The sequence below is a fragment of the Neopsephotus bourkii genome, unplaced genomic scaffold (assembly GCF_033783945.1).
Source record: "Neopsephotus bourkii isolate Nb327-2 ecotype Australia unplaced genomic scaffold, CSIRO-AGI_Nbou_v1 NB_379, whole genome shotgun sequence".
NCBI lineage: Eukaryota > Metazoa > Chordata > Aves > Psittaciformes > Psittacidae > Neopsephotus > Neopsephotus bourkii.
The window spans coordinates 1,528,130-1,553,323 of record NW_026900884.1 but is presented as its reverse complement, the minus strand read 5'-3'; the positions used below and the strand labels follow the sequence as shown (position 1 = coordinate 1,553,323).

General features: G+C 37.2%; 1 protein-coding gene across 11 annotated transcripts in view; it reads right to left on the bottom strand.

Moving 5' to 3' along the window:
- The window catches only part of CPEB3 (cytoplasmic polyadenylation element binding protein 3), a 92,769-nt gene that overhangs the window by 11,040 nt on the left and 56,535 nt on the right, over positions 1-25,194 (bottom strand). For 9 of the 11 annotated variants that reach the window (XM_061349010.1, XM_061349011.1, XM_061349009.1 and 6 more), the window contains 4 exons: positions 22,041-22,208; positions 20,126-20,215; positions 1,678-1,796; positions 286-400 (listed from right to left, as the gene is read on the bottom strand). In XM_061349010.1, the coding sequence (XP_061204994.1) occupies positions 286-400; positions 1,678-1,796; positions 20,126-20,215; positions 22,041-22,208 (492 nt within the window). The remainder of the gene's footprint in view (positions 1-285; positions 401-1,677; positions 1,797-20,125; positions 20,216-22,040; positions 22,209-25,194) is intronic. The other 2 variants (XM_061349012.1, XM_061349013.1) reach the window with 1 other exon arrangement.

Genomic DNA, 25,194 nt, shown 5'->3' with positions numbered 1-25,194 from the left:
TTGTCTTGTAGTCAAACGAAAGGGGGACTTGTCTGTATCTCAGCAATTCAATCAGGTTTAGGATTAAGAACAGTCAAGTTCTAGGATATTATGCAAACCTGGGAAACTGTGTCTACTGGAAATCCTAATTAGTAACCTATCTTAAAGATAAAAATTGCTCAGTTTGTATTTTGTAGACAGGAGACTTAGTAAATATTTGGAAGAGACATACAGTATGTACCTTTTCTCATCTCTTCTGCTTAGCCTGGAACTCCCTACTACATGCCCTGTTTTCCTTCTACTCACCAGCTCGGAGGGGCCGTGGAACTCCTCCAACAAAGATAGTTTTTCTTGGATCCAAAGGCTGAGACCCATCCATCACAAAGTCACTGTCACTTAGGTTCCAAGGTCGAATTTGCACCTGTATTAAGAATTGGTTTTAGTAGAGGAATTTGGCAACTCCATTAAAATGAAAAAAACAACTGCCAAATCTTTTTATGATTAAAGATATAATTTTAACTTAAAAAAAGCAGTAAATCGGTGGTATGGGCACCAAATTAAATTTGAGAACATAGCATATCTGAAGTGTTTGAAAGAAAGTGACAATCCATTTATCACCTCTAGAGGCCAGACTTGAGTTAAATCTCATCACTACAAACTCCTACCTTATTAATTCCCTGCCCTGATTGCCATTATAATAAGAAATCTGTGAAAGGACTTTCAGAACATTTTACTGTGTATGTGTAATTGCAGTTTGGGCTTCCGGCTTTCCTGACATCACATACAGACATCCACAAATTTTAAAGCACTGATAGAAGTGGAGATAAAATTAATTTCTGTACTTGGATACAAAAGGAGTTCCTACAATGTGTGAATGCTCACTTCTGTTACGCAGCAACACAGCTGGTAAGAAATACTGTTCATAAGTTATTTAGGTAAAGCTGTTCATCCATCCATTTTTTGACCCTAGAAATCATATAAGCACGCTCACTGTGCTATAATATTGGGTTGTTCATTCATCTGAATTAGCTTTGTAATAGTGTTTTTAAAAGGCAGCATTTTTTTATCTAATCATATTTCTCTGTAGCTTTCATCTAATCTGATGTATTCATAGCCACAAAAAAGACCAGCATTAAAGAGTGTTAGGGATGGTAATCTATTGTTTCTACTGTTCCCATGTCTTCTATTCTGCTATAGCTGCCTGCATTACTTGTTTTTATACTGCAGTTTATCTAAGGTAAATGAGACCTAAATTATAATTTCATTAGCTATTGCATGCAGCAAAAATACTAATTAAGAAGACTAAAGATGTACTGGGGTATCTGAAGCTAGCTGGATTTTAACTGGGGGAGGAGGGGAGTTCCTTAATTTCATTGCGTAAGCCTTTTTTTTTTCAAATAATACAGAGGAAAAAATTATAATCCAATTGTTTTACAGCTAATATTTTAAAAGGATGCATGTTCCTGTGAAATACGAGAAGTATCAAATATAAATGTTAATTGAGTATGACATTTATCAGAGAGTAGCAAATGTTAAAACCATGTTACGCTGATGTAGAAAGTCAAATCAATGTAACAGCAAGGACAGCAACAGGAAATGGACAAGTCAATTAACTGTAAGTATTTATTTATTAACTGAAAAGCCTAACAGCAAATGGGTTAGCAAACAGGGTTAAGTGCCATGGCATGAGCTACTTACTGGTTTATCCTTGATTGTGGGACTTGACACACACAGGTAAAGTTTCCCATCTTCTTCCAGGCAGGCATCTATCAGAGCTTGTACAGAGCTTTCTTCCTGGAACAGCAGAAAGGCATAACCTTGGAAAGGATAAAGGCACAAGAAAGAAAATATCAGATTAATTTAGCAATCATTTTTTTAAATAAAGAAACCCCCAAAAACTGAATAAGACAGACAAATTAAAAATGACTGGTAGGGCTGTTAGTTTGTTTTCATAAATTAAATGCAGTGAGTACCCACATACAGTATTGATTTGAGAATGCAGACAAGAATGTTTGCAGCATAAAAGTGTGTTTATTTCATTAATTAAGGATTTTGAGCAGTGAGAATACAGGCTAGTGAATAAAGGGTTCTTATTATCCAGGGACTGTATCTGAGCTGCTTATCAGTACTATCTGCTAGTATCAGTGATTATCATCTTACAATGGAGGCACCAAGTTCCTGGTCATTCTATACAATGAATAAATATTAAAAGAAAGTGGACAGGTAAACAGATAAATAAACTTCTATGCTTACGTACTTAATTATGAGAAAAATGCTTGCCTAAAACCAGTAAGCATGAGCAAAAAAGAATGGCATGCATTGCGTTTTATGTGCTTTTTATTTAAATATAAATAGCAACCTGCTGTTGTTATTTATATTTAAATAAAGCAGTTCAAAAGGAAGAAAGTCCAGTAAAAACTGCTGTTAGTGACTCAGAATTTTAGGACTTTAAATTAGCCAGTAAAACTGTGTGTGGCGTTCAGTGCTCTTCTGAACGCAGCTGGCAAGAAAGCTTGCTTCACTTTTACTTAATGTTCTTAAGTTTGAATGAAGATTTGACCCAAGCAGTCCATGCTTTTGCTGCATCAGAAATGAAACTTAATACAGCACACTGTATATAACAAGCAGAGCCATCTAAAGACTGGCTGCTAGGCTTGGATACAGCTGCCCAGTTAAGAGGGCTTTCTGTCGAGCATGTATTAATTGTTCTTTTGCCCCATAATCAGTACAACTCAGTTTTCTCACTGAATGTGAACATGTTGGCTTTGACCTTTATAATTTGGCATTTGGGTGTTTTACACAATACTTCTTTTCCAAAAACCTGCAGCAATTAGAGGCAGCTGGGTTTTGAGCAGGGACTGCTAGACTTCCTTTGCTTGATAGACTTTCTCTGCCTAAGACTTTTGACACAAACAGTGACTACATGACAACACATGGTATTTAAATCATGACAAACTTTGATATAGCTTTACATAGTCTATTTGCTGTTATTATTGTAGTGACTTACCCTAATTTTTCAGAATATTGAGTGAATACTATTTTACTTTTTAGATAAATACTATGCAGCCATGATTTATGAAAAAAAAAATAAAGACAGACACTGAAAACATCTCCCTCTGTTATTATCTACCAAATTACCTCTGCCCCTGCTATCTCTAGTCCTGTGTAACTTCTCAAAGAATATGAAATTCTATGCAGCTGTTTTCAGAGACAAGAAAAGGTTTGCGTTAACAACACAGGCATAGCCCAGAACACTTGTAGAAAGGCTTGCCCAAGAAAACAGAATAGTTTGATCATCACTCTTGCTAGCAAACGAGGAACCTGCATACCTACAGTTGGAGTGAGTTAAAGATGCTAATCCCAATAAAAAGTAACTTTTTAAGTAAAACCATTGGTTCCCCCTCTAGCAGATTTAAGTAACTTAAAACAGTCCCTACAGATATAAACACACTTCAACATTTTAGTTGCTTTGTATTTTATATAAAAATGCCTTGTAAGACATATTCCCAGAAGATGCAAGTGCAGATCTATGAATAAGAGTATATGTACATTCATGAATACTTTAAAAGAATGTTTTACAATATATTTAAATGAATTTAAACATTTCGGATTTATCTTCTGACCAGACCATAAGATTTGAACTCTAAAAAACCCAAATTTTGTCTCTTTCAGACTTTTATAATCTTAAAACAGCAAAATACTGGAAATCTCTTTAGCAAAATGAAAATTGAAAAATGCTTATTGTGTCATAATGACTTAGCAAAAATCTAGGTAACAGCTTGGGATGCTTCTTTCTTCTGTGAAGCTTTTTCATGTTTTTCTGGGTCATGCTAAGAGGTTACATCTGCGGAAACTGGAGCCGACAGTCATTTGAGGGTGCAGTAAATGGTATGAGTGTAATTTCCCAAACCAGTTAAAATTAATCAGGTACTTGTTAATTTTCTCTGGCTGCTAGATTATAGGAGCAGTCCATGTTAGTAAGAATTCAGTTTTCTAACCTGGAGCTAGTGCCTACCGTGAAGTTTAATAAGTGACCACTTCCTCAATTCTCTAGACCTCAGTGGCTGTAATACATTCTCCTGCCTGCTATGGACTCTGTGTGGCCCCTCTAAAGACACACAGGTAAGCAATTTACAGCAGCAGTCTTCAATTAATCTAGACAAGTAAGGAGGCTGGACTAGTACAACATGATGTCCAGCATTAATTCAAAACCTGGTGACTGCACATCTATCTCCCAATTATTCAAGAACTTTTGATACTCAAGATTAATGAAGATTACACTGAAATAAAAAATAAGTAGCAGAAGCTCTGATGATATAAGGATCATGTAGAAGCTGATATTGACATGAAAGATATCTGCCAAAGTTGAAGGCATCTTTACTCATCTTCTAGAAGCACATAGGGATGCAAAAACCCCAAATTCAGAAAGGTACTCTGAACTCAGATTCTAGTATAAAAAATGAAATTGGAAACTACCAACATTGCACAAAGAATCATCTCACACTAGATACAATGTAATAATGAAATAACTTTTCTGCACAAGAACAAAACACTAATTTTAATATCTTCAGCCACAAATTAAAGAAAAACCAGCACACTAATCTGTGAATTAACAGTAATCTATTTTATTTTTCTGTCAGTTATGTTTAAATGCTATGTTTGGTTATAACTTTATAAAGCTCTAAGAGTATTCCTTCTTGAAGAGATTCTCAAAAACATCTGATTTAGTCATTATATCCTGTTCTAACTGGTATTTCTATTCCTATTTGTACTACATTATGAGATGAGCCTAATTCCTCTATCTAATCCCCAAAGTTTTACCGAAGCCAGTTCACTTCCAACATTCAGAATACTGGAGAATTATGGGGGCATCTAGGTTTGAAAGAAAGTTAATCCATGTTTAAAGACAGTAGGTGAGGTTGAATTAGTAAGATAATCAGTTTCCAAACCAAAAATGTATTAATTCAAGTAAGTCCAATTATTTAGCAGAGAGTTGCTTCAAATTCCTCAGCACTGTATGCTTCAGCACATTGTCCTCTCTGCGCATCACATGCATCATGTGACTTAAACCATACTTTTCTTTCCAAGAAGTAAAGACCGTCTGATGAACTTTAAAGCTTTAATTCTCTGCAGCCGAGTCTTGGTAACATGCAGCAGTAGTATGCTGCAGGCGAACTTCAGCTGTGACCCTTTCTTACCTGACCAGACATTTTAAAGATTGGAGGGCTCAAAGGACTGGTCCTGACTTAGGTTCCACAAAGTAAAACAGGCAAGATAATTAAAGCCCTAGAAAATATCAAGGTATCTGACAACAGCTGACTATTCTATATACACACTAATATGGCCTCTTGGCAGAGCAAGGGCAAGGCAGCTCCCTCTTGCCTGCTGGTACATCACAGTGGTGCTGACAGTAAACACTGCACTTGTAATTCACTGGAGAATGGCAACAACCTATTTTGCTGTAAGAAAAGTCACCACATCTTTTTAAAAGGGTACATCAGAGGGAAAGTGAGAAGAAGATTAATCTCCCTGTATCCTGAAGCATAGTGTAGGAGCTCCTCAACCTTGAGCTCAAGGATTCATTATTGGATGGAAAGCAGTACAAGAACTAAGCTCCTTTGTACACATCTCATTCTGACATCTGAACAGTGACACAATTTCCATATGAAAGGATAATGTAGCCCAGTTGGTCTAATTTCACTTAACCTTGCTGAGAACAAACTGGAACATCAGGCATACACACTGTGTCCCACGAGCTTCTAGCAAGGTTGTCACTTGAAATTCAAGATACACTCAGAACTACCATATAATGTTGCTATAATTTGGAAAGTACATTTTTGCCAGCCTAAACTGTCTGGAAGATCGCCAGTCCAATTCAACATAGGCCTACCTTCCCTAATGATGGGACCTTTCTGTATTACTGAAAGCCTATTTTGTAATAAGGCTTCAGTGAGCTCTGAAAAAAAACATGCTAGATGTTTATTTAGGTACCTGTACTGCTTGTTCTTACAATAGCAGAATCTTGATATTCATACTTTTATGTTAAAACCTGGCATGTTAGTACAAATTACAGACAATCATAGAATAGTTAGGGTTGGAAAGGACCTTAAGACCATCTAGTTCTAATCCCCCTGCCATGGGCAGAGACATACTAGAGTTTTGGCCATAAGTGCATCATACATGTGTTCTACCCATTCTTCCTCAACATAATTAAAGCAAAAACTACTTGTGAACCTTTATTAGGGCAGAATGCATATTAAGTCTATCAGGCAAGGGAGGAAATTAACTTACAGGCCTTGCAGACACCATTCAACTTAGCAAGACATATTGACAGAATTTATAAGAGAAGACTACCTCTTGTCTAGACCAAAATACTTCTCAAGAGTTAAAGATGACCCAACTTCATGCTTTTCATGGCTCACCAGCGTTTCAGAGCATTCATAAATAAAAAATTGGGGTGGGGGAGTGTTGGGGGGTAAAGTAGGAGAGTAAAAAAAGGTTTTATTCTGTTAAGCTTGGTAACACCTTCCTTGTACAGCTTCATCGTTAGGCACAAAGTTTGGTGGTGTGAAATGTGATCATTGACTGTTCTGTAACCGATGGGAGAAGGTAGGAAAGAAGTTTGATATACCAGAATTTTTGCACTCCTTTCAGTTGAAGTGATTGATTACTAATGTTAAAAGTGCTAAGGGTGTCTGAACAGCCTGTAGTTACTCAGTGGTACAGGAGTATTTCAGAAAGGTGCTAATGGAGCAGCCGCACAGATCTCTCCCTTAATGAAGCCCAGAGTGGACTGAATTCAATCAGAAGTTCTTCTTAGAAGTTTCAGTTAATTGTGAATTAGTTCCATCTCTTTATAGTAACTGAAATTAATACTCATTTTATGCTCAACTTGGGAATACTAAAAGTAATTCATAAGTTAAGATCTTGCATATGTATTGCTCTTCAGCAATACATAAATTGCTGTTGAAATACATCCACCATGAGCTGTGCCTTCTGGTACAAAGCCAGCATTTTGGCATTCAAATGTTATATAATCAGTAGGGAAAGATTAAGCTATTTCTGGCTCTTAGAAGAGCTACTTAGAGGGGTTACTTTTTAAATAAAGAAAAAATGTAGTGAAGAATTATATACAGAATCTAAGCTTATTTGAATATCTATGTCAGAAGTCTGCATATCATCTATTATTTATGTAATTGACCTCAAATCCGTAATTCCAAAAATTCCCATAAACGCTCTTACAAAATCAGATATAGAAATCATATTCTAAGGGTCATGTGTTTTCAGTTTTCAAGCACTGATGCTGGGTGGCAGAACTAGGAGAATGAAGAGGACTTTCTCTTCCCTTTACATACTGCACAGCAGGTCAGAACAGCCTTTGAGTCATCACACATACTCATTTCATATGCAAAATGGAAGAATTACTTGAAAAAATTTAAACTACCTTTGAAGCACATTTTCTTTCAGTCTTTTTAAAGTTTAGACAGTGTCTTCTCTGATGTTTTCATAGGCTCAAAGGTTACAATAAAACCTACTATCCACCTAAGTTATCTTATGAAAATATTTTTTTATATATATATATATATACTTCATATTATTATGTAACAAGATGGAGTTAAACTGGCAAAGCAGATGAATGTTCTAGCCTCATGTTATTGGGTTTATTGTTAGGTGGTTGAGATCGCTACCTCCAAAAAGTACAGTTAAACAGACAATTTTTTCCATGAATTAGAAGTAGCACTTTCCCCCCACCCCCCGATTTTTAAAAATAGGTTTGTATTTAATTGTGGTTGTATTTACTAGAACTTTTAGAATAAATCTGTTTTAGAAGCCCGCACCAAAGGAACATTTAGAAACAGTGTGAACCAGATTTCTAAATCAGTTAATGTGATGACACAAGGTCATTGCTCACACATGCCCTTAGTAATCTTATTAGAAGATGCTTTGAACATGAATAAAACACATTTCTAATCCTGAAGATGAAACAACTATTAAAAATGAAAATAATTTTTGAAAAATAAAAAAATCTGAAGTGTTAAAAAATGCAGACTTTCTTTTAAACATTGCAGTGACATGACTCAAAAAACATCAAAGGCTTTAAATACTTTAGAAACCTCAAAATAGAAAGGCTGTAATCTCACTTAGCTACTGCAGAAGAGTGAAATTATGTATTAGTCAGGCCTGCAAAGATTAATTTCTTTTAGTCAGTCTAATTTTAAACAGCAGTGTATGGCCCTCTCAGCTGATTCCTTTCTCTAAAAATCAAAAGGTGTATAAAAAATTTGAACAGTTTCACATCTGCAGTGAGACTCCTATTCATTTTACATGTTTTCTCATTAGTACCAGACTGAGTAGTCCAAAATGTAAGAAATTCTCCATATGCCACATTAAAGACAGGTTTTAGGTGGGTTTTCTTTGCTTTTAATTAAAGGTATGTACCATATATCCTCACTCCCACTGAAAAATAATTGGATCGTGAATCTAAATAGCAATTACGTGAAGTGTACATAATTAAATGGAACACAAGACACATAACCAGAGAAGTTAGCAAGCAAGGAGATCATATGGAAGAATTGAATGAAAACTGAGGTTCTCAGGTTATCAGCAGCTTCTGTAAAATAAACTGCATGTCTTCATAATCTCCATTTTACCAATAGCCCCCTCAATAAGAATACTAGAAGAATGGAAATTAACATTTAACTCTTACTACTAATGATCTTTACCATATTACAAACAACAGAGAAGTCAGAAACTTCCTAACATTGTCATAAATATTAGGAAGAATTTTCCCTCACATCTTCAATTTAAATGAAACAAACTAAAAAATCCACAACACAACCTCCCACCACAGCATGTCTGCTGGCTCCATGAGGACGCCTCCTCTATGACGACATGGCATTATTTCTGGGACATGGGAGAGGTGCCCCAGTGTTTCCTCTGCACTTCTGTGCTGCATAGAAAGGACAACATTTTGATAGTGCTGCAGTGAATACATACAGCTAAAGATTCATAAAGTTCTTTCAATTCCAAAACAATGTCAAGAAGTAGAAAGGATTTGCTTGTCATCTCTACTTAAAGTCTTTCTCTGCTTATGGGGAAAAACCAGTATACACACACCCTCTCAGTCTGTCCTGTAGTAAAAATATTCCTACTCACCTGTATTGGAAAAGAAAAAATTGAAATGCTTTTCCCCCTCCCCACTAAAAGAATATTCAACAAGTGTACAAAAGCTTCTCTTTTTAATCCAGCATTTTACTTCTACACTACTGTGAAACACTGCAACAGTAAATCTATAGGGTTGTCTCCTCTTTCAAAGGTCACAGGAATTTAAAACTTAAGACTGCAACATGATCTATAGCAGCTATAAACCAGAATTAAAGGGTATAAAAACATAAAAGAAAGGCTGTAACATATAATTTGGTTTATTGTAGTTATAAGAGTAGTCACATGAATTAATCATATGACAAAGACTAAATTTCTGATGAGGCAAGAGCTATCTTTGTCTCTGGGTCAGCATGTGAATGTTGTTATAAATGTGAATATACATTTTTCATGTATTCACATTCATAACAAAAAACCCCAACTAAATTCAGAATTTAATTTTTCAATTCTTGTTTTCAAGGGCTATAGGAAATGGTAACTGCTCTGGGCAGAGCAGCTTATTGTCATCATCTGGAGGGGGTCAGGTCTGCTGCTGCTGCTTTTACGCTGAACAGATGGCTGAAAAGAGATCCATTTCCAAGTTTGAACAAAACCTGTTACTCTTCTTCACAAATAAGCCACTTGCCAATTCTACTCCAAGCAACCTTAACATAGAGAAATTCTAGATAACTATAAATCTTCCGCTTCATTCCAGCTTCTGTCATGCATAGTGTCAACATAAGGTAAAATAAATTCAACACAAAGACTGGGAAAAAGCAAAGGTCCAAATATCAAGGCTACACTTTAGCTGAAATCGGTTAGTTTTAATTAATAAAACTGTATTTGGGGATTGCAATACCAATGGTTTTAATTTTAAATGACAATATATTTTTTAATTATTTTAAAGAAGAAAGGATACAGCACTTACTAGAGCTGTGATGCACGAAACACTTGGGACTGTTGACAACAGCTTCATTCAAAGTAAAGGACTTCGCTAAGAAAGAGAAGCTACCCAATGTCATTTACATAGACCAAGGCAGGAACATATGGTCTTATTTTGTACGATTCTGACTCTCCTGTGAGCAGATAAATAATCTGCGCTTCACAGTGACTGACCCATGCCCAAAGAGGAAGTGAAGTTGCAAGACATTTCAGAAGACAAAATGCAGAGCTTTGGTACTAGGCTGTGACTTTCAGTCAAGTAGTTAATTTGTCAGTTGCTTCTGTGATACATTTATGGTTACTAGCTTAACCACTAGGTTAAGTTTTCAGGTTCTAGTTGCTCAAGTTTCTTTGTCTTTGTTGACTGTCTAGAAAATATGTAGCTTGAAAAGCCTGCCTTAATAACGGGAGGGTTTTCCAAAGCTTGATTATTCATAGTACAGACCAAACTTCTCTGCCTCAAAATAAAAAGAAGTTTCTGGTTAGCGAGAGTATGCATTTTCCTGGGAGAGCAGAATTAAAAACAAAACATCACAAGAACAAAAAACCAACTACGGGACTTTATCAAATCCTCTAAGACATTATGGTTTTCACTTTTTACAATGAAAACAGCACAACTGACACTGGTATACAGCAGGCTACTGATGATACTGTGTCAGTATAATCAGTGGTATAACCACATCAGTGGTACCAAAACTAGGTAGAATTTGCATGATATAATGTAGATAAAAAATGCCAACCACAGCACCGAGACATCTGAGAGACACCGGTCCTTGTCTGCTCCCAGTTTTTGGAATCAGAAAGAGGTATATACACTGCCTTGGGCAGAGGTATCCACAGCATCATACTAGTACCTGATGCATTCCCACTGCCAGTCCTAACCTCTGATTTGAGAGCACGGAGATATAATTTGGGATACTGCATTTATTAAATTGCTGATTTATATATTCAGATGATCTCACACTGATTTTATATTACTGCATCATTATTGTAGGAGTAGAATTGTGTGATCACTGTAGTGATCCTAAGAATGGAATATTATAAATTTGGAAGAAGAATTTGGTGCTTCGTTAGTTATTAGCATAACAAGACACAGCAGAAGCTATTAGCAAAGCACAAAACATTCTCAAGTCCTAGTTATCACTATTCAAAGCACTGCTTTTATTCTGGAGCCTCAACAGATCAATTCATACATTTCAATTCACAAAATGAAAGAAAATGCAACATTTAATGAAGTTAGTATTTAGATGGGGGGTAGGGACACAAACCACAGTAAAATCTCCTTGGCTTTAAAAGTGCTTCCATTTGACAGCAGTGGGCCGGTTACTTCCTATAGGTAAGTGATGGAAAGCTTTTTCTGTACTTCAGTATGTTCAAATTCCAGGTAATGCTTTCACTGCTGCCTTAAACCTCTTTTTTTTAGTGTCTTAGGCATTAGTGGGTTTTGAAAGAAAACTTAGCTAGATATTGTGCACTGACAGTCATTCAAATGAAAATTAGCAGCATTTTCTTAATTTGTGTACTATGAAGTGACAATAACAAAGGGACACGTTTTCAGTATGCTGAAGTCTTTTAGTCATTATCCAATACAAAAATTCAGTATAAATGGTAGCTATACGGAATTATTTAATATACTTCATTTTAGCTTAAATACCCATTCACTGTTTAAATGTATCATTAATAGGAGACTTCAATATCAGAATTCATATTTTCTTCCCCATACAAACATTTCAGAGTAGCTACAAATCCAACAGGAATCCATGCCAGACCATATTTTTACCTTCTGAGTAGGTCATGCGAGATGTATATTATAATGCGTATATCGAACTGACTCACTGATTAGCTTGCACAAGTACGTTCAATTACTATAGCATTTATCAGACTAATATATTTCTTTACCATCCACAAAAATGACTGAGATGCACATCCCTAAAAATGCATGATTAAGTACTCTTATTTAGGAAATATGATGAAGTCAGTCATCAAGCTCTATGAGCTTGTTTCACCAAGTATTTTGTGAAACTAAGCTTTCCTTAAAGAACCTGCATCTCCTCAAATAAAGAGCTAAAACAGTTAACAGTTTGAACTTGACCCTGTTCCTGATTTGGACAGCTGGTGATTTGCAAGATTCATCTTCGATAAGATAAATTCATAGGGCTCCCCATTTCTCTTTGAGGTCATCTTTAAGACCATTAAGATTTAAAACGTGTGATCACAACCAAGTCCAGTTTTATTAAAATTAATTGCCCAATAAATAAAAAATTCAATTTCATGTCAGTGTCAATTACCTACATACTACAGAATACCCAAGACATACTCCTGAAATGCATCCTTTTATGAATCCAAAAGATGATGTCCAAAAGAGGCATTGGTAAATTTGTCTGACATGGTTTGGGGTTTTCTTTGGCCAGCATTAGTTCCTCAGATGGCTGCATCATTAAAGCAAACACTTGTATAATTTCCATTTAAGCCAGAGGTATATTTAGGCTAAGTAAATCAGAATTTCAGGAAGTTTTGCAGCAGGTAAAAGCTGCACAACAATGAAGAAAAACCCATGGGCACTATACACAGGTAAGTCACAGTGACACATCCCAGTCAATTATTTCAGCATCTGCCCAAGCAAATTTACTGCAACAGGTAGTCCAGGAAGCGGATGCTTGGAACTGCTGTTTAGACAGAACCTACTGAATTAGGCATTTGATAGAAAGCCTGTGATGATGAGCAGTGATTAGCAGATGCATGAACCAGACTCTAATCAACTGTTTTTTAGATTTTGGAAGCAGCAATCCCATTGAGAGAAGCCTTAAATATCAACTGACTTAACTCAATGTACTCTTAATAACATAGATGGTTTGTGTGAAATATAAGAAATTCCACTGCAATCTTAATGCTTCCAGGCAGTGAGAGAGAGAAACCAGCCTGCCTCGTTGGCATATGACCAACAGAAAAGCATATAGATGATTTATGGAAACACTGTTCTGGAAAAAAAGAATATTATGCAACTCCAACATGTGGCCTTTAGTTTTGCCTAGAGTCAGGAGGCTTATGGAAAAAAAAACCCCACCTATCAGCATGTAGAGATGCAATGCATATAAACGTCAAAACTGGCCTTTCTGGGAGCAATGGATGTTGCCCAAGTATCTCTCCTCATGTAACATACTACCTAGCACATCAGATCACATGAAACTGAGAGACATTAGATACAATTTAATAGAAAACGGATACATAATACTGCAGGCCAGGATAGGGGCTCCCTAAGTGCACCTTCTTTAATTGCCACCAGGCAACCAATTGGGTCTTTTAGAAACCTGTATTTTTCATGTGGGAAATTCAGGGCCTTTTGCTGAGACTACTGACTGAGTTACGAGACACCCCATCTTCTTCCAATGATCACAGAGTCCAGCAGAAGAATCTAGAATGTAATAATGTAATATAGCAAAACAACCTTCTGTATTGACTTCTGGCTGCCTCTGTCAAAAACTTCTGAACGGCCTCTGAACAGTTACAACTACAAAACTCTTCTAGCAATTTATTACTAATGCTATAAAATGAAGATACGTGGTTAACTGCAGTCAACCCCCTGATTACGTAAAACACTTTCCAATACAGCCAGCTAAGAATGAGGCTCCCTGACAGATCCCAGACACATAAAGGCTGAATTTGAAAACATCACACAGGATTGTCTTCACAGGTTTTGTTTCTGGAAACTCTGGGGACTAGCACATTAGTGAGCAAGACTGTAAAAACAAGTTGTTTCTCTAGCAAATCAGAAGTGCAGCCATTAGAAACTAGACTTCCTCTTCAGATATCAAATACTCTTCATTTCACGTGGCTAACAAGCAAGTCTGACAGTAAAATTAATCATATGAGTAAACTTTATCATATTAGCACTGGTAAAGCTACTCTAGGACTATCACAAGCTGTGAACTCTCAACTTCTGAGGCAACAGAACTTTTCCTACTTAAATAATCTACTTGAGCAATACTGGAATGTAGGTGATGGAGAGCTACTGAAATTATTTCCTGTAGGACACATTGGCCCCAGATGTGTATTACTTATTAAAAAACCCAGAAAAGTTAGTGTTTTATTTGTTGTACACATACAACATAATACAGTACACAGACATCATATTATCCATTGCGATTTGACTGTTCATCCTAACAATGTTATCCATCTGAACAACAGAACTACCAAAAATGGTGGGACACTGGTGGATGAGTGTCCTGTAGACTAAAAGTCAACTTGAGGATAACTTAAAAAAACCAAAACCCACCCATAAGAGAGGGATAAATTTCTTGGTAGGACAGAGATCTAAATCTGGACAACAGCTGCCTTTTGTGTTGTAGCCAGAAAATAATTTGCTTTGGGACTGTTAAATGAAATCTCACAAGAGACTATTACACTTAGGAGAATGTTTACCTCTAGAAAAAGAAATTGCATATGGCATAGTTTTAGGGACAAAGATTCTCTTACATGAAGCAACATAAGAAAGTTCTATGCAAAACCAACTGACCTAATGTTGCACAGCTACAGAAGAGCAGATCAGTGTGTACTGCATTTTGCTACCATACCTTTTGTGAACTGCACTGATTTGAGATTGTACTGCCCTACTGTGGGAACACACAGGGACTACAGATCCAAAACACAGCCCCAGAGGTCAGTCAGTGAAAGACTGATATTGCACACACGTGTGTTGGAAAATACATAAATAAAGCTTAAAAATTATCTTGCATCACTATTTGCCACACAATTTATTTCTGGAAAAGGAGTATCAGTTTCCATTCTTGCAAATGTTTTGTATGTTTTTTACCATACAAAAATTGGCTAAGCATTTTATGCTGGACTCTGGTGGTAAATTAAGCCAAAGCAATTAGTTTCAGTGCAACAGATTGCTGCCTTTGGACAAACCACACACCTTCTTGTTAACATAGCTGATGAAATTAGAATTATGACTCCATGCTCCTGTTGCCACTGCAGTGGCAATGGAATTAACAATGCAAATGGTCCTCATCCATGAAATCAACATCAGTCAGAAGACTACCAGCAATGGTGTTCCCATCTAGCGTTCCCTTAGAGATCATCAAGAAGGCTCATGCAGTTTGTCCCACCAGTTGTTTTTAAGTATGAGAATCACTTCATAATATTACTCTCTGAAACTCTGCATATACTAGTCTCTTCTTGTGATTCTGTTCACCTTTACTGTCCCCTGGAGCAATAGGGACAGGAGTGCTTATTTTTATCAAACAGTAGGGTAACTAACCAGAGAACAAGGGAAACACATGAGGATCAGACTGCTGCACCACACATCTAATCAACTGCAAGGCCAAAGCATTCCTCCTGCTCCAAATCCATCCTATCTCCAAGCTCTGCCACACTTCATTTTCTCACTCTAAATCTCACGTTTATCCAAACATCAGTCCTCCTAAATTCAAAGGAACAGTGAAAGACTTTTGCGTAATTTTTGTCATTTTAAAATACATTGTGCAGTTTGTAGTGAATGCTAGAAAAATCAGTTATCACAAAGCAAAATCAATAAAGGCTTTTTAAAAAGTCATTTTAAAGCTGGCAATCTGTTAAAATAATTAAAAGTGGTTTTGAAATAATTGGCACCATTTGTTTAATAAAAAAGAGGGAAAAATGACTGCAGTTAGCATAAGCATTGCTTAACTCAGACCAGCAAATAAGTAAAAACCCCATCGATTTCTGTTTCAGTAAAGTATGATTTTTCTGGATTTTGCCAGAGAGAAATAAGACTGTGCCATGGTAATGTGTAACACCATTTGATAACATTCTTTACTGCATATTTCATTATTTCTCAACATCTCATAGGTACTCAAAAAAACCCACAAACTACATTTAATTCCCAAACCCGTATGGCGAAAGCCAAGTAAACACATCAGAAACTGGGCATCTGCTTACCCAAGACCAACACATGGCATTTATAATTTTGCCAGTTCCATTACTAACATATCCAAACGGATGCCAAAGGTAGTAATCCAAAGACTTTTCAGGCAATGGGAATGAACTGGCTTTTTCAGAATCAAAGCATTAAAATCACCTCATGGATGATACCAACAGAAAAACATAGTGCTAAGCTTTACAATGCATTGCAGGGGGTGGGGGATACAGGAGTTGGGGGTAGTAAAGAATAAATGTTAAGGCAATAATACAAATGCGCAGAAATAGAAATAAGAACTCTTATACACATTGTCAGCTGTTATCAGCTGCTCTTCCCCAAGTGCATAATATACACTTTCAGTGATGAAACAGCTGGGTGCCACCAGTCCCTCTTCTGCCAGCAACCTAAATACTGAACTCTCTGGCAACCAATGCATCCTGTAAGGACTGCCTGATCTATCAGGTGATTTTGGTTTTGTTATTATAATAACCAAAACCACTGACCAAGCCAGAGCACTTTCCCAAACATGCTCACGGTATCAGGCAAGATTCAATAAGGATAACAAAAACCAAGAGTGTCTGGGAAAATAGGAAAACATGATACAGACAGTACAGAAATGCTTGAGGAATATGGGGTGGACACATCCATGTTGGTCTGCGAACCCCCAGGGTCCAAACTCATAATGCTGGCACTGCACTGAAATAAGCCTTGGTGTATCTCACCATGCCAGAGATTACAGTTCCATGTATTTCACACACAACTGTATTTCCTTCAGGTCAAGCACTAGATCTGAGGTAATGTGCCTGAACACAACCTCAGGTGACACCATCCTGCTCAGGATGTTAAATGGTAAATCCAAGAAAACCTTTGTTCAATCTCAACACTGCAGGAATGCTTCTGGACTCCAGCTAGTCCTGAAAACAGGTTACATGTGCTGCACCTAAGGTAATCAACCACACCAACTACTGAATTAGCTAAAGCAGGTTGCTAGAAGTCACTACACATCTGCGGCCTAACTTACTTAACTAACCAGACAAAGACCCTGGTGGGGTAGCAGTGGTGGGGAAGGTCTCCAGACTGCAAGCAACATTTTAATCTTTCAGATTTCGTTCTTGATCAGATTAGCCACAGCTAATAGCTCCTGCAGCTTTTTGTTCCTAGCCCTCAGAATATCAACGAAGTGCTCCTAATATAGGGGTGACTATACGAGAATTCAGGTATTGCACCAACACAGTAAACATTCCACAAATACAATAAAATATACCAGTAAGTGGAAACTGCAAGTCTGCATTAATACATTCAGGACTGTGAGGGATGTCATCACCTGGATGTAACTATGAAAAGAGAAAGACATGATTTAAAATGGCTCCAGTGTAAAACTTAGCTGACTATGCCGACTCTTGGCAGCAGCTACTGATGCTGGCCGCTCCAAACCTCTTTCTGAATGCTTATCAAAGCAAACAAACAAGAAAATACTGAACTTTGCTGTAAGTCCAGACACTGCCCACTGGCCTGACCCGACAGACACGAAGGAGTAATGAAACAGGCTGTCCATCAAAAGGGCACAGAAGTCTGTCTGGAGGTGATGGCATATTTTCAGAAAGAGTAGGGTTCGCTTTTATTGCCAGTGGGCACATTCAAGTAGGTGCAAGAAGCCTTGAAGGCCAGGCTTTATTAATGTGTGAACAAAGATTAGCCTCCACATAATCACCCCTGCATTCCAACAATCCATTTTTTCTCTTGTTTTCCTTTGAAATAGCTAGCACACAAAAACCAACTCATTCTCTCCTCTATAATTTGTCTTTGGGGGGGGTGGGGGTGTCATATTTTCCACTTGAATCATATTCAAAATGTCAGAGAATTTACAGACTAGCAATCCAACATGGAAACAAAGATATCTAGGAAAAGGTAGGGAGAAAACATTTGAATTCATGAGTATTTGACAGCTGAATAAGACATGTCACTGAATTTTGCACCAAGCATAATTTCAGGTATCTCTTTTCATTTCATTCTATTTTTTAAATACATGCCTGATAATGCATCAAACCAGCTTAAAATAAAAAAGGTTGTTTTGTCTGGTTGGGGTTGTTGTTTTGGGTTGTTTTTTTTTTAAGACAATTTTAGTTCTAAAGTAACTTCTAATGAAAACCAGCAGTGGAGACATTTTATTGTGGTGCTTCTGTCAATGCCTCCACAACAGCTTTGGAAAATAAGTGCTCCTTATAAATATAAAATAGACCAAAGTGCTGTGAAAAAAATTATACCACACATTCAAACTTTACCCTTTGACTGCTGGTCAAAGACATTCTGTCTTCTACAGAGATGCTGCCTCTATGGGATCAGAGTAAATCAAGTACATGTGACCTAACAAGCTTAACACGACTGTAAGTGAATCTCAAAGACAGGAATGCAGGACGTATGATGCTGCAGCCCCGACTGATAACTAAGAAGTAAGTTATAAATAAATCTGGAACAGTTGGGATTGACTGTTGTTTAGCACTTTCAGACAGACATTCAGGACAACTGGCAGGGGCTTTGAAGGCTGTTTCCTATATTAGAATCATGACAAAAATAGATGTGAGGCTGCGTTCCCTTGTCTTCTGCAAAAACAGATCTTGCTCAAACACATTTTTACATGTTCGGCTAGATGTAACTAGTCTCCTGTCAGATACAGAACTAGATCATAACTGGAAGTCCCATGTTGACTTACCAGGAATAGTTACTTATTGAATTAATAAGAAAAGAAGTGGAGATTACTAGGAGATATTAGGGACAAGAAAAAGCTGGGTTTACTGTTTTGGTTAGTTTTTTTAACTTTTAAGTGCAGGTACAATCCAAACTCATAAGCCAGGAAGACCCTAAAGACCTTTAAAAATAAAATTAAAAGGGAAAATCATATATTTTACCCATTTTCCTTAGGATTGTATGTGGGTTTTTGAAGTTTGGGGTGTTTTGTTCCTGGTTTGGGGTTTCTTTTTGCTTCTTCTGTTTTTAAATTCAAGAAGAGGTTATGCATAATAACTACTCTCAGCAAGGCTGAGTTGTGAGAACAGAACAGGAAAGCGGCAGCATGGATGTGGTTTTGTTCTGGTTTTAAGTGCCTCAAATACTGTTTGCAGGGCAAGAGTTTGCCACAGTTATCTTGCCTCCAGCCCTCCAGTTTCCAGATAAATTACGCTGGCTTTTATTTGTGTGGCTTTTACAGTCAGAATACATCTATCAAAATGCTGTAGTATTAGCTGGTTCACTAACTGAACAGCCCATTGTTCTGCCAAAATAAGCAGTGTCCTTAATGAGCAATCTGGAGCTTTCAAGGTCAGAGAGAACAGAAAATCTTAACACACATTATCACAAATTCTGATTAACCTCATGTCACAGTTTCAGATCACAAGTGAACTCCCAAACTATATGCAAGAGGTACGTGTGACTGAGAATGGAATGTCTATAGTGCAATACAAAATCATAGGAGAGACTAGGATACAGTAAGAACAATCTGATCTTGCATATATCATGATCTCCCGAAGAGGTTTCCCATAAACTGTTCTTTCTCAACCAGAACAAGTCTGCATAGTGTTTTGCTGACACATGCAAAATTGCCTCACCTGTACACACGCTCTAAACCACCCTGAAACAAATCAGCTCCAACCTACAAACTCTGCAACTGTGGTGCACAATGCCATCTCTCTCAGCAGAGTTCCTTGCTGCAGTTCAGCTCTGTGAGCCCTGTTGCAGACCTTGTGATTCTGAGCAGTATCGCAGCTTCTTGGGCCAGAGCACATACAAGGTGGACTCATACTTCTCTACAAAATACTGCATACCCAATTCACCAGTGACTTCCAGCTACTACGCCTATAGTTTCTATAGTATGCAAACTGCAACAGAAGCTACACTAGGAAATTCGTGCAACTTGCCTTCTAAAGTAAGGCTAATATAAGTTAAGGCATGATTCAAAGACTGCAGGCTTGCTGAAAAGTACACAGAGGACTGCATTTCAGTCACTGAATTGTATTTTTTCCATCACTACAACTGCTGTAAACATGCTTATTGAAAGAGACAAAATTTGTCACGAAGAGTCAAATATTTTCTTTGTAATGGATTTCCACATTGCAGACATCATTTCCTTTCACCAGAAGAGCCTGCATAAATGTATTTTAAACTAATTACCTTTAGGTGGAAAATATGACTTGCTTTCAGCTTTGTGAGGCCAGTCCACCACAAGAGGTCCAAACCTACGAAAGCTGGCAGTGATCTCATCTACAAAAAACAAATGAGGCACCTTAGAGAATCTGAACACTGACAGTGGCAAGTAAAAATTCTTACTTTCAAAAATCCCCCAAACCAGACAGACTATTTTCTAGACCTATGAAGAAAAGTAAGAACTGCAGTAGTGCACATTGAGGATTACCTAATATTCTTCCATCTTCATGCTATACACAGCTGCTTAAAAAAAGTAATCTTACATTCCACTACTGCAAGTTTGCAGCAGGATTAAATGCAAACATGATCTATCAGAAGTGAATATGCTTTAGCTGCAATCTATTTCTAATTATAGCCACAAAGCAGGGTCAGATACAGCCACATGAGACTGACAGAGGAGCTACACGTCAGCATGGCCACTCCCTGCAGCATGCCCTAGAAAGCAGGCTGTGTCAGGTCATGTGACTGTGTGGACTTCCCCTTCCACATCCCTTCTGGAAATCTGCCTTGAATTACCAAGTTATTTCTTTGCTTTTTAAACATCAATTTAGTGACACTGAGGGACACACATCTCAAACTATCCTGCAGGACAATTCTGTTCTACATGCAAATGCTTTAGAAAAAAGGAAGTGTTTGATGTTCTTTTTTAAAAATCTTTTTTTCCATCAATTCATTTCTTTATGTACTTTAAAGAAAGAATTACTTTAAAACTGTCTCTAATGTGATGCTAGAGAGATCAGAGCAACAATCTGTCAGAAGAGTTTGAAGACTAAGGCAGTGGTTTTCCAATTGTTTGCTTGCTGTTTGAGATGTGTTCAGTTTATCTCACCCCATGAGCTGTTCACCAGATTTTCCAAGTGACTATAGCCACAAATCACATATTGCATAACGCGGGAGCTGAAGGAAAAAAGGTGTTACTGCTCCCAGGAGCCCACGTTACTTCCTCTCCTGGTAGGTTGGGCATGTATTTTTATTCTGAGTGACCCAGCAACATTCACATCAATTGTACCTGTTGGCCTCCTGCTTCTTACAGCTGGGAAGCCAGATTACCCAGCAGTCCCTGTATCACCAGTCCTGTAACTCACGATGTGACAGGGGAACTGTATTTGAGCTGTTTGTAAACCACAGATTGGCAACTCATATAATTTATTTATGAAAATTGCATGTCACTTAGGCTTCAATTTCATAGATCAGATTCAGAGATCCCTCTCTTCATTATAAGGCCTCCTCAAATTCCCTATATATGCCAGTTGAAGCCAGGTAATGGTGTATTCCAGCTGTACTATGAAAAATACAACAAAGCCTGTCATTTTGGTCTGGGAGTCAGTGTGGGTGAGGGCACACATAAATAGAGCAGAAAATGACTGGGATGGAGAAAAAAACTGACCATACCTACTAAGCTTATTATTATCTTGTAACCATATTAAGTGCACTACATTTGTCAACTGAACACTGCATATATGCTGGATATAAGACCTGATTAAAACCTGGTTTATTTTGGTAAGGACGGCATTAACAAAGTCCTTAAAGTCTAACTCATCTTTTTAAAAAAACTGGGAAGCACTACAGAGTGACAGTAACCAAAAAGTTCCCTTTTCCAGCTTTCCAACGTTACATACACGGGAACGTTTGCTGCTATTGCAGATTAAATGACCTGCTGTGAAGGCATTTCTGTCTCTGTCTCCTCTGATCTACAGCAGAAAAGAATGTCAGTTAAATTCTGAGGTGCTGCGGGTGGTGGTGTTTGCTTTAAATAATGCCAGGAGCACTACAAGCAACATACTGTGAAAATACATTTGGTTTTAGGAAAAATCGGACCTTTTTAAAGTAACTGTCTGAAAGCCAATTCCCACACCTCACCGATGTAACTTGTTCACAGTACCTTCATCAATGTCAGGAGGAAGACCTCCAACAAACACCTTTCTAGAATAGCGTTCCACTCTTTCACCATTCTGACAGCGTGTTGGAGAGCTGAGACCCGATGATAAAGACTGATCACCATGACTGTCATCTAGGAAGCCATCTTCAAAAGGAAAGAGTGAAGACCGACCTGTAACAGATTTTGTAGTATCTATAGTTAACGCTGTTTCCTGGAGAATTAAGTATTTCAGTAAAAACGGCTATTAGTTTACTTTTAATGTTTTGCTTTAACAGAATTTACATAAAGGGGCCCAGCTAAGTGGTCCAGTTATCCAAATGATGTTCATTACTTTTGCTTCTATTTTTCCAAGACCATATTATTCTTACAAGACAATAAACCTAATACAGCTTTAAAACAAACACTTGCAAATGACTAGCAGTGAAAACCAGCCAGTTAATCTGATGTAATTGTGTGTCATAACTACGGAAACAACTTTTGTAAGATTTAAATTTCAAAATAGTTCTTAGGGATTTAAATCTTCCGTAACAAAGCTTGAAGGAATGCTCTTTAAGTGTATGAGAATTTCATTTGGAGTGCTTTACACAGTCCTAACCACAAGGGCTGCATCACTTTCCCCTTGAGTGAGTAGAGGACCAGTCTGAGCAGGGGGGGAAAATGGCAAAATAAACATAGAAGAGCCTTGTGTTGTGGATATTAAACATGTAGATGAAGCAAGATGCTTATCTAACAAGAAAAAAATATCTTTAATATCTTATTAAAGAAATTGCACATGAGGATGAAAGTTGTTATCTAGGACGGGCTGTCAAGTGTTAAAACACCCTTTCAGCAATGAATTAATAAAAAACAATATAAATGGCTGCTATTCGGTTTGTTAACGAAAATTAATTTGCGATCATCTGATGCAATTAACTTCTTGCTTACTACCAAAGTACACATACATTACCTTAAAAACAGATTTATTAACCAGAAGATTAAGAAATATTCAAAGTTTCTATATAAGCAACACTAGAACATGCCAACTTCAGAATGTAATAATTCCTTATAGCAGAGTTGAAAATTAAATCCTGCAATGTAGACAGATGTCTAAATGGGAACCCCATCTCAGCTCTAAGAATGCCAACTGTCCCCTTATGTCATGGAGGATTGCTCTCAGGGATGGAATTATAATTACTTGACACAGTTTATAGGGGCACATAATTCAATTTAAAGGTAATGGATCACATGAAACAGACTTCCAGCAAGACCTAAGGAAGAATTAATGCCATACTCCTATCAACAGCAAGGGGCAAGAAGAAAAATCAAAACATGCAAAGGGACAGTATTCAGAAAAATGTGTACACTGAAAATATCAGTAACAGTCTCCAGCAGTAAAGGACAGATTACAAAAAGCAGCAGCAATCCACCATATGGAAAAGCAGCTAACAAACAAAAACAAGCAAAGATGTGATTGACACAGAACAGTCTGATTTTTTATAAGCACCAAGCACTGGGAAAGTCTTGATTAGAAAGAGTATATAAAATGCATAACACTGAGAGATACAAAAATCCACTGAAACAAAAAACCTACTGTGCCTTTAAGCACTGACATTAAAAAAGGGTAAATGCCACAATCAGAGAAGGATCTACACTTTAAAGTCTAGTATAATTAGTTGTAAAAAATGGTGGGGTTAGAGCATAAACCAGGAAAGACTATTTGATGAATATCCCAGTAATGGACAAACAGGTCATGCACATATATAAACATGAGCATTTCAGCTTAAAAGAGAATACATGTGTGAGAGAAATAATGTTTAGGAAGGCTAAAACTGTGTAAAAATACTGAATCAGAAAACACACTAAGAAGTAAGAAATGAGAAAATATACACAAAAAACTGACATCACTAAGAAGCTAAATAATCTTTTAATTCCCACGCACTCCCCAGCCTACCTTCTTGTAAAAAATAAAACAAACATGAGCCATTAGTGGAAGTTGACATATGAAATTAATAGATGCTAGAACGATGTATTCAACTAAAACACAGGTGCACAGAGGAGGCTGAGCAAGTGCTGAGTTCTGAAGGAAATAATAAAAATGCACAGCAGCTTAAAAACCAAAATTTCTCCTCTTATGCCATATGACTGACAGCCTGCAAGCACTGTACTCAAGTAAATGCAAAAGATGACCTAAAAATTTATAATTACATGTATGAAGTATATATTTAAAATAATGGAAAACATACAGCCAAGGGAACAGGGAATAACTGTTCACTGTCTGTTCCAGTAAGGGGAAAATAAAGTGCATTGAATACAGTCAACACGTGGCAAGACTGAAAGCAAGTCAAGCTGTGGAACCCCTGCCACAGGCTTCTTAGGATGCTGGAAAGTTTACATAAGTTCAAAAAGGGAATGAGCAAGAACATTAGAAAAACCCATTCTGAAGCGATTGAGACATCACCTCAAGAAACCCTCAGAGGCAAATCTCTGGGAGAGTATTATGGGAAAACCACTAGATGCCTTATGTTTTAGTCCTGGGCCCTTGTCAGTGCAGCAGAATAGATTTTGCGTTGATTTCCCATAGCTGTGCTGATATCTATACCTGAAAAACTGGTTGTAAAAGTTAAAAACCAGGTACCTAAAGCAACATGACTCAACAGCTCTAACCACAATACCTACAAGGAAATGCTCACCTCTACTCAAAGAAAACTGGGGATCAAGCAAAGAACTGATAGATTATGGCAAGCCCCAAGAAATTGCTGACAAAACCTTCCCACTGAAGATGCTTAGTCACAGTGACATAATTAAATGCTAAGTACAACATCCACATATAATAAACATGACTCCCTGCACAGATTTGCCTCTGAGTACTCTGCATATTACAACAATGCAAATGGAAAAAACAACAGTAGAGAGAGATATATGAGAATATTTGATATACAATGCATCATGTTTTTAATAGACTTTTGTAGAATTTCATGTTTCTTAATGTTAAGAAAGCTCAAAACAGCATTCTAAAATTCAAGATAATGAAAAAGCATGAGTATCACAGACTTTCATATTGTCTGAATAAGGCAAGTCACAAACCCCCTAACATTAATGACAAGACATACACACACACACACACACACACACACACACACACAAATCTACTTATTACTACAGAAAAGCCTGACTTTCA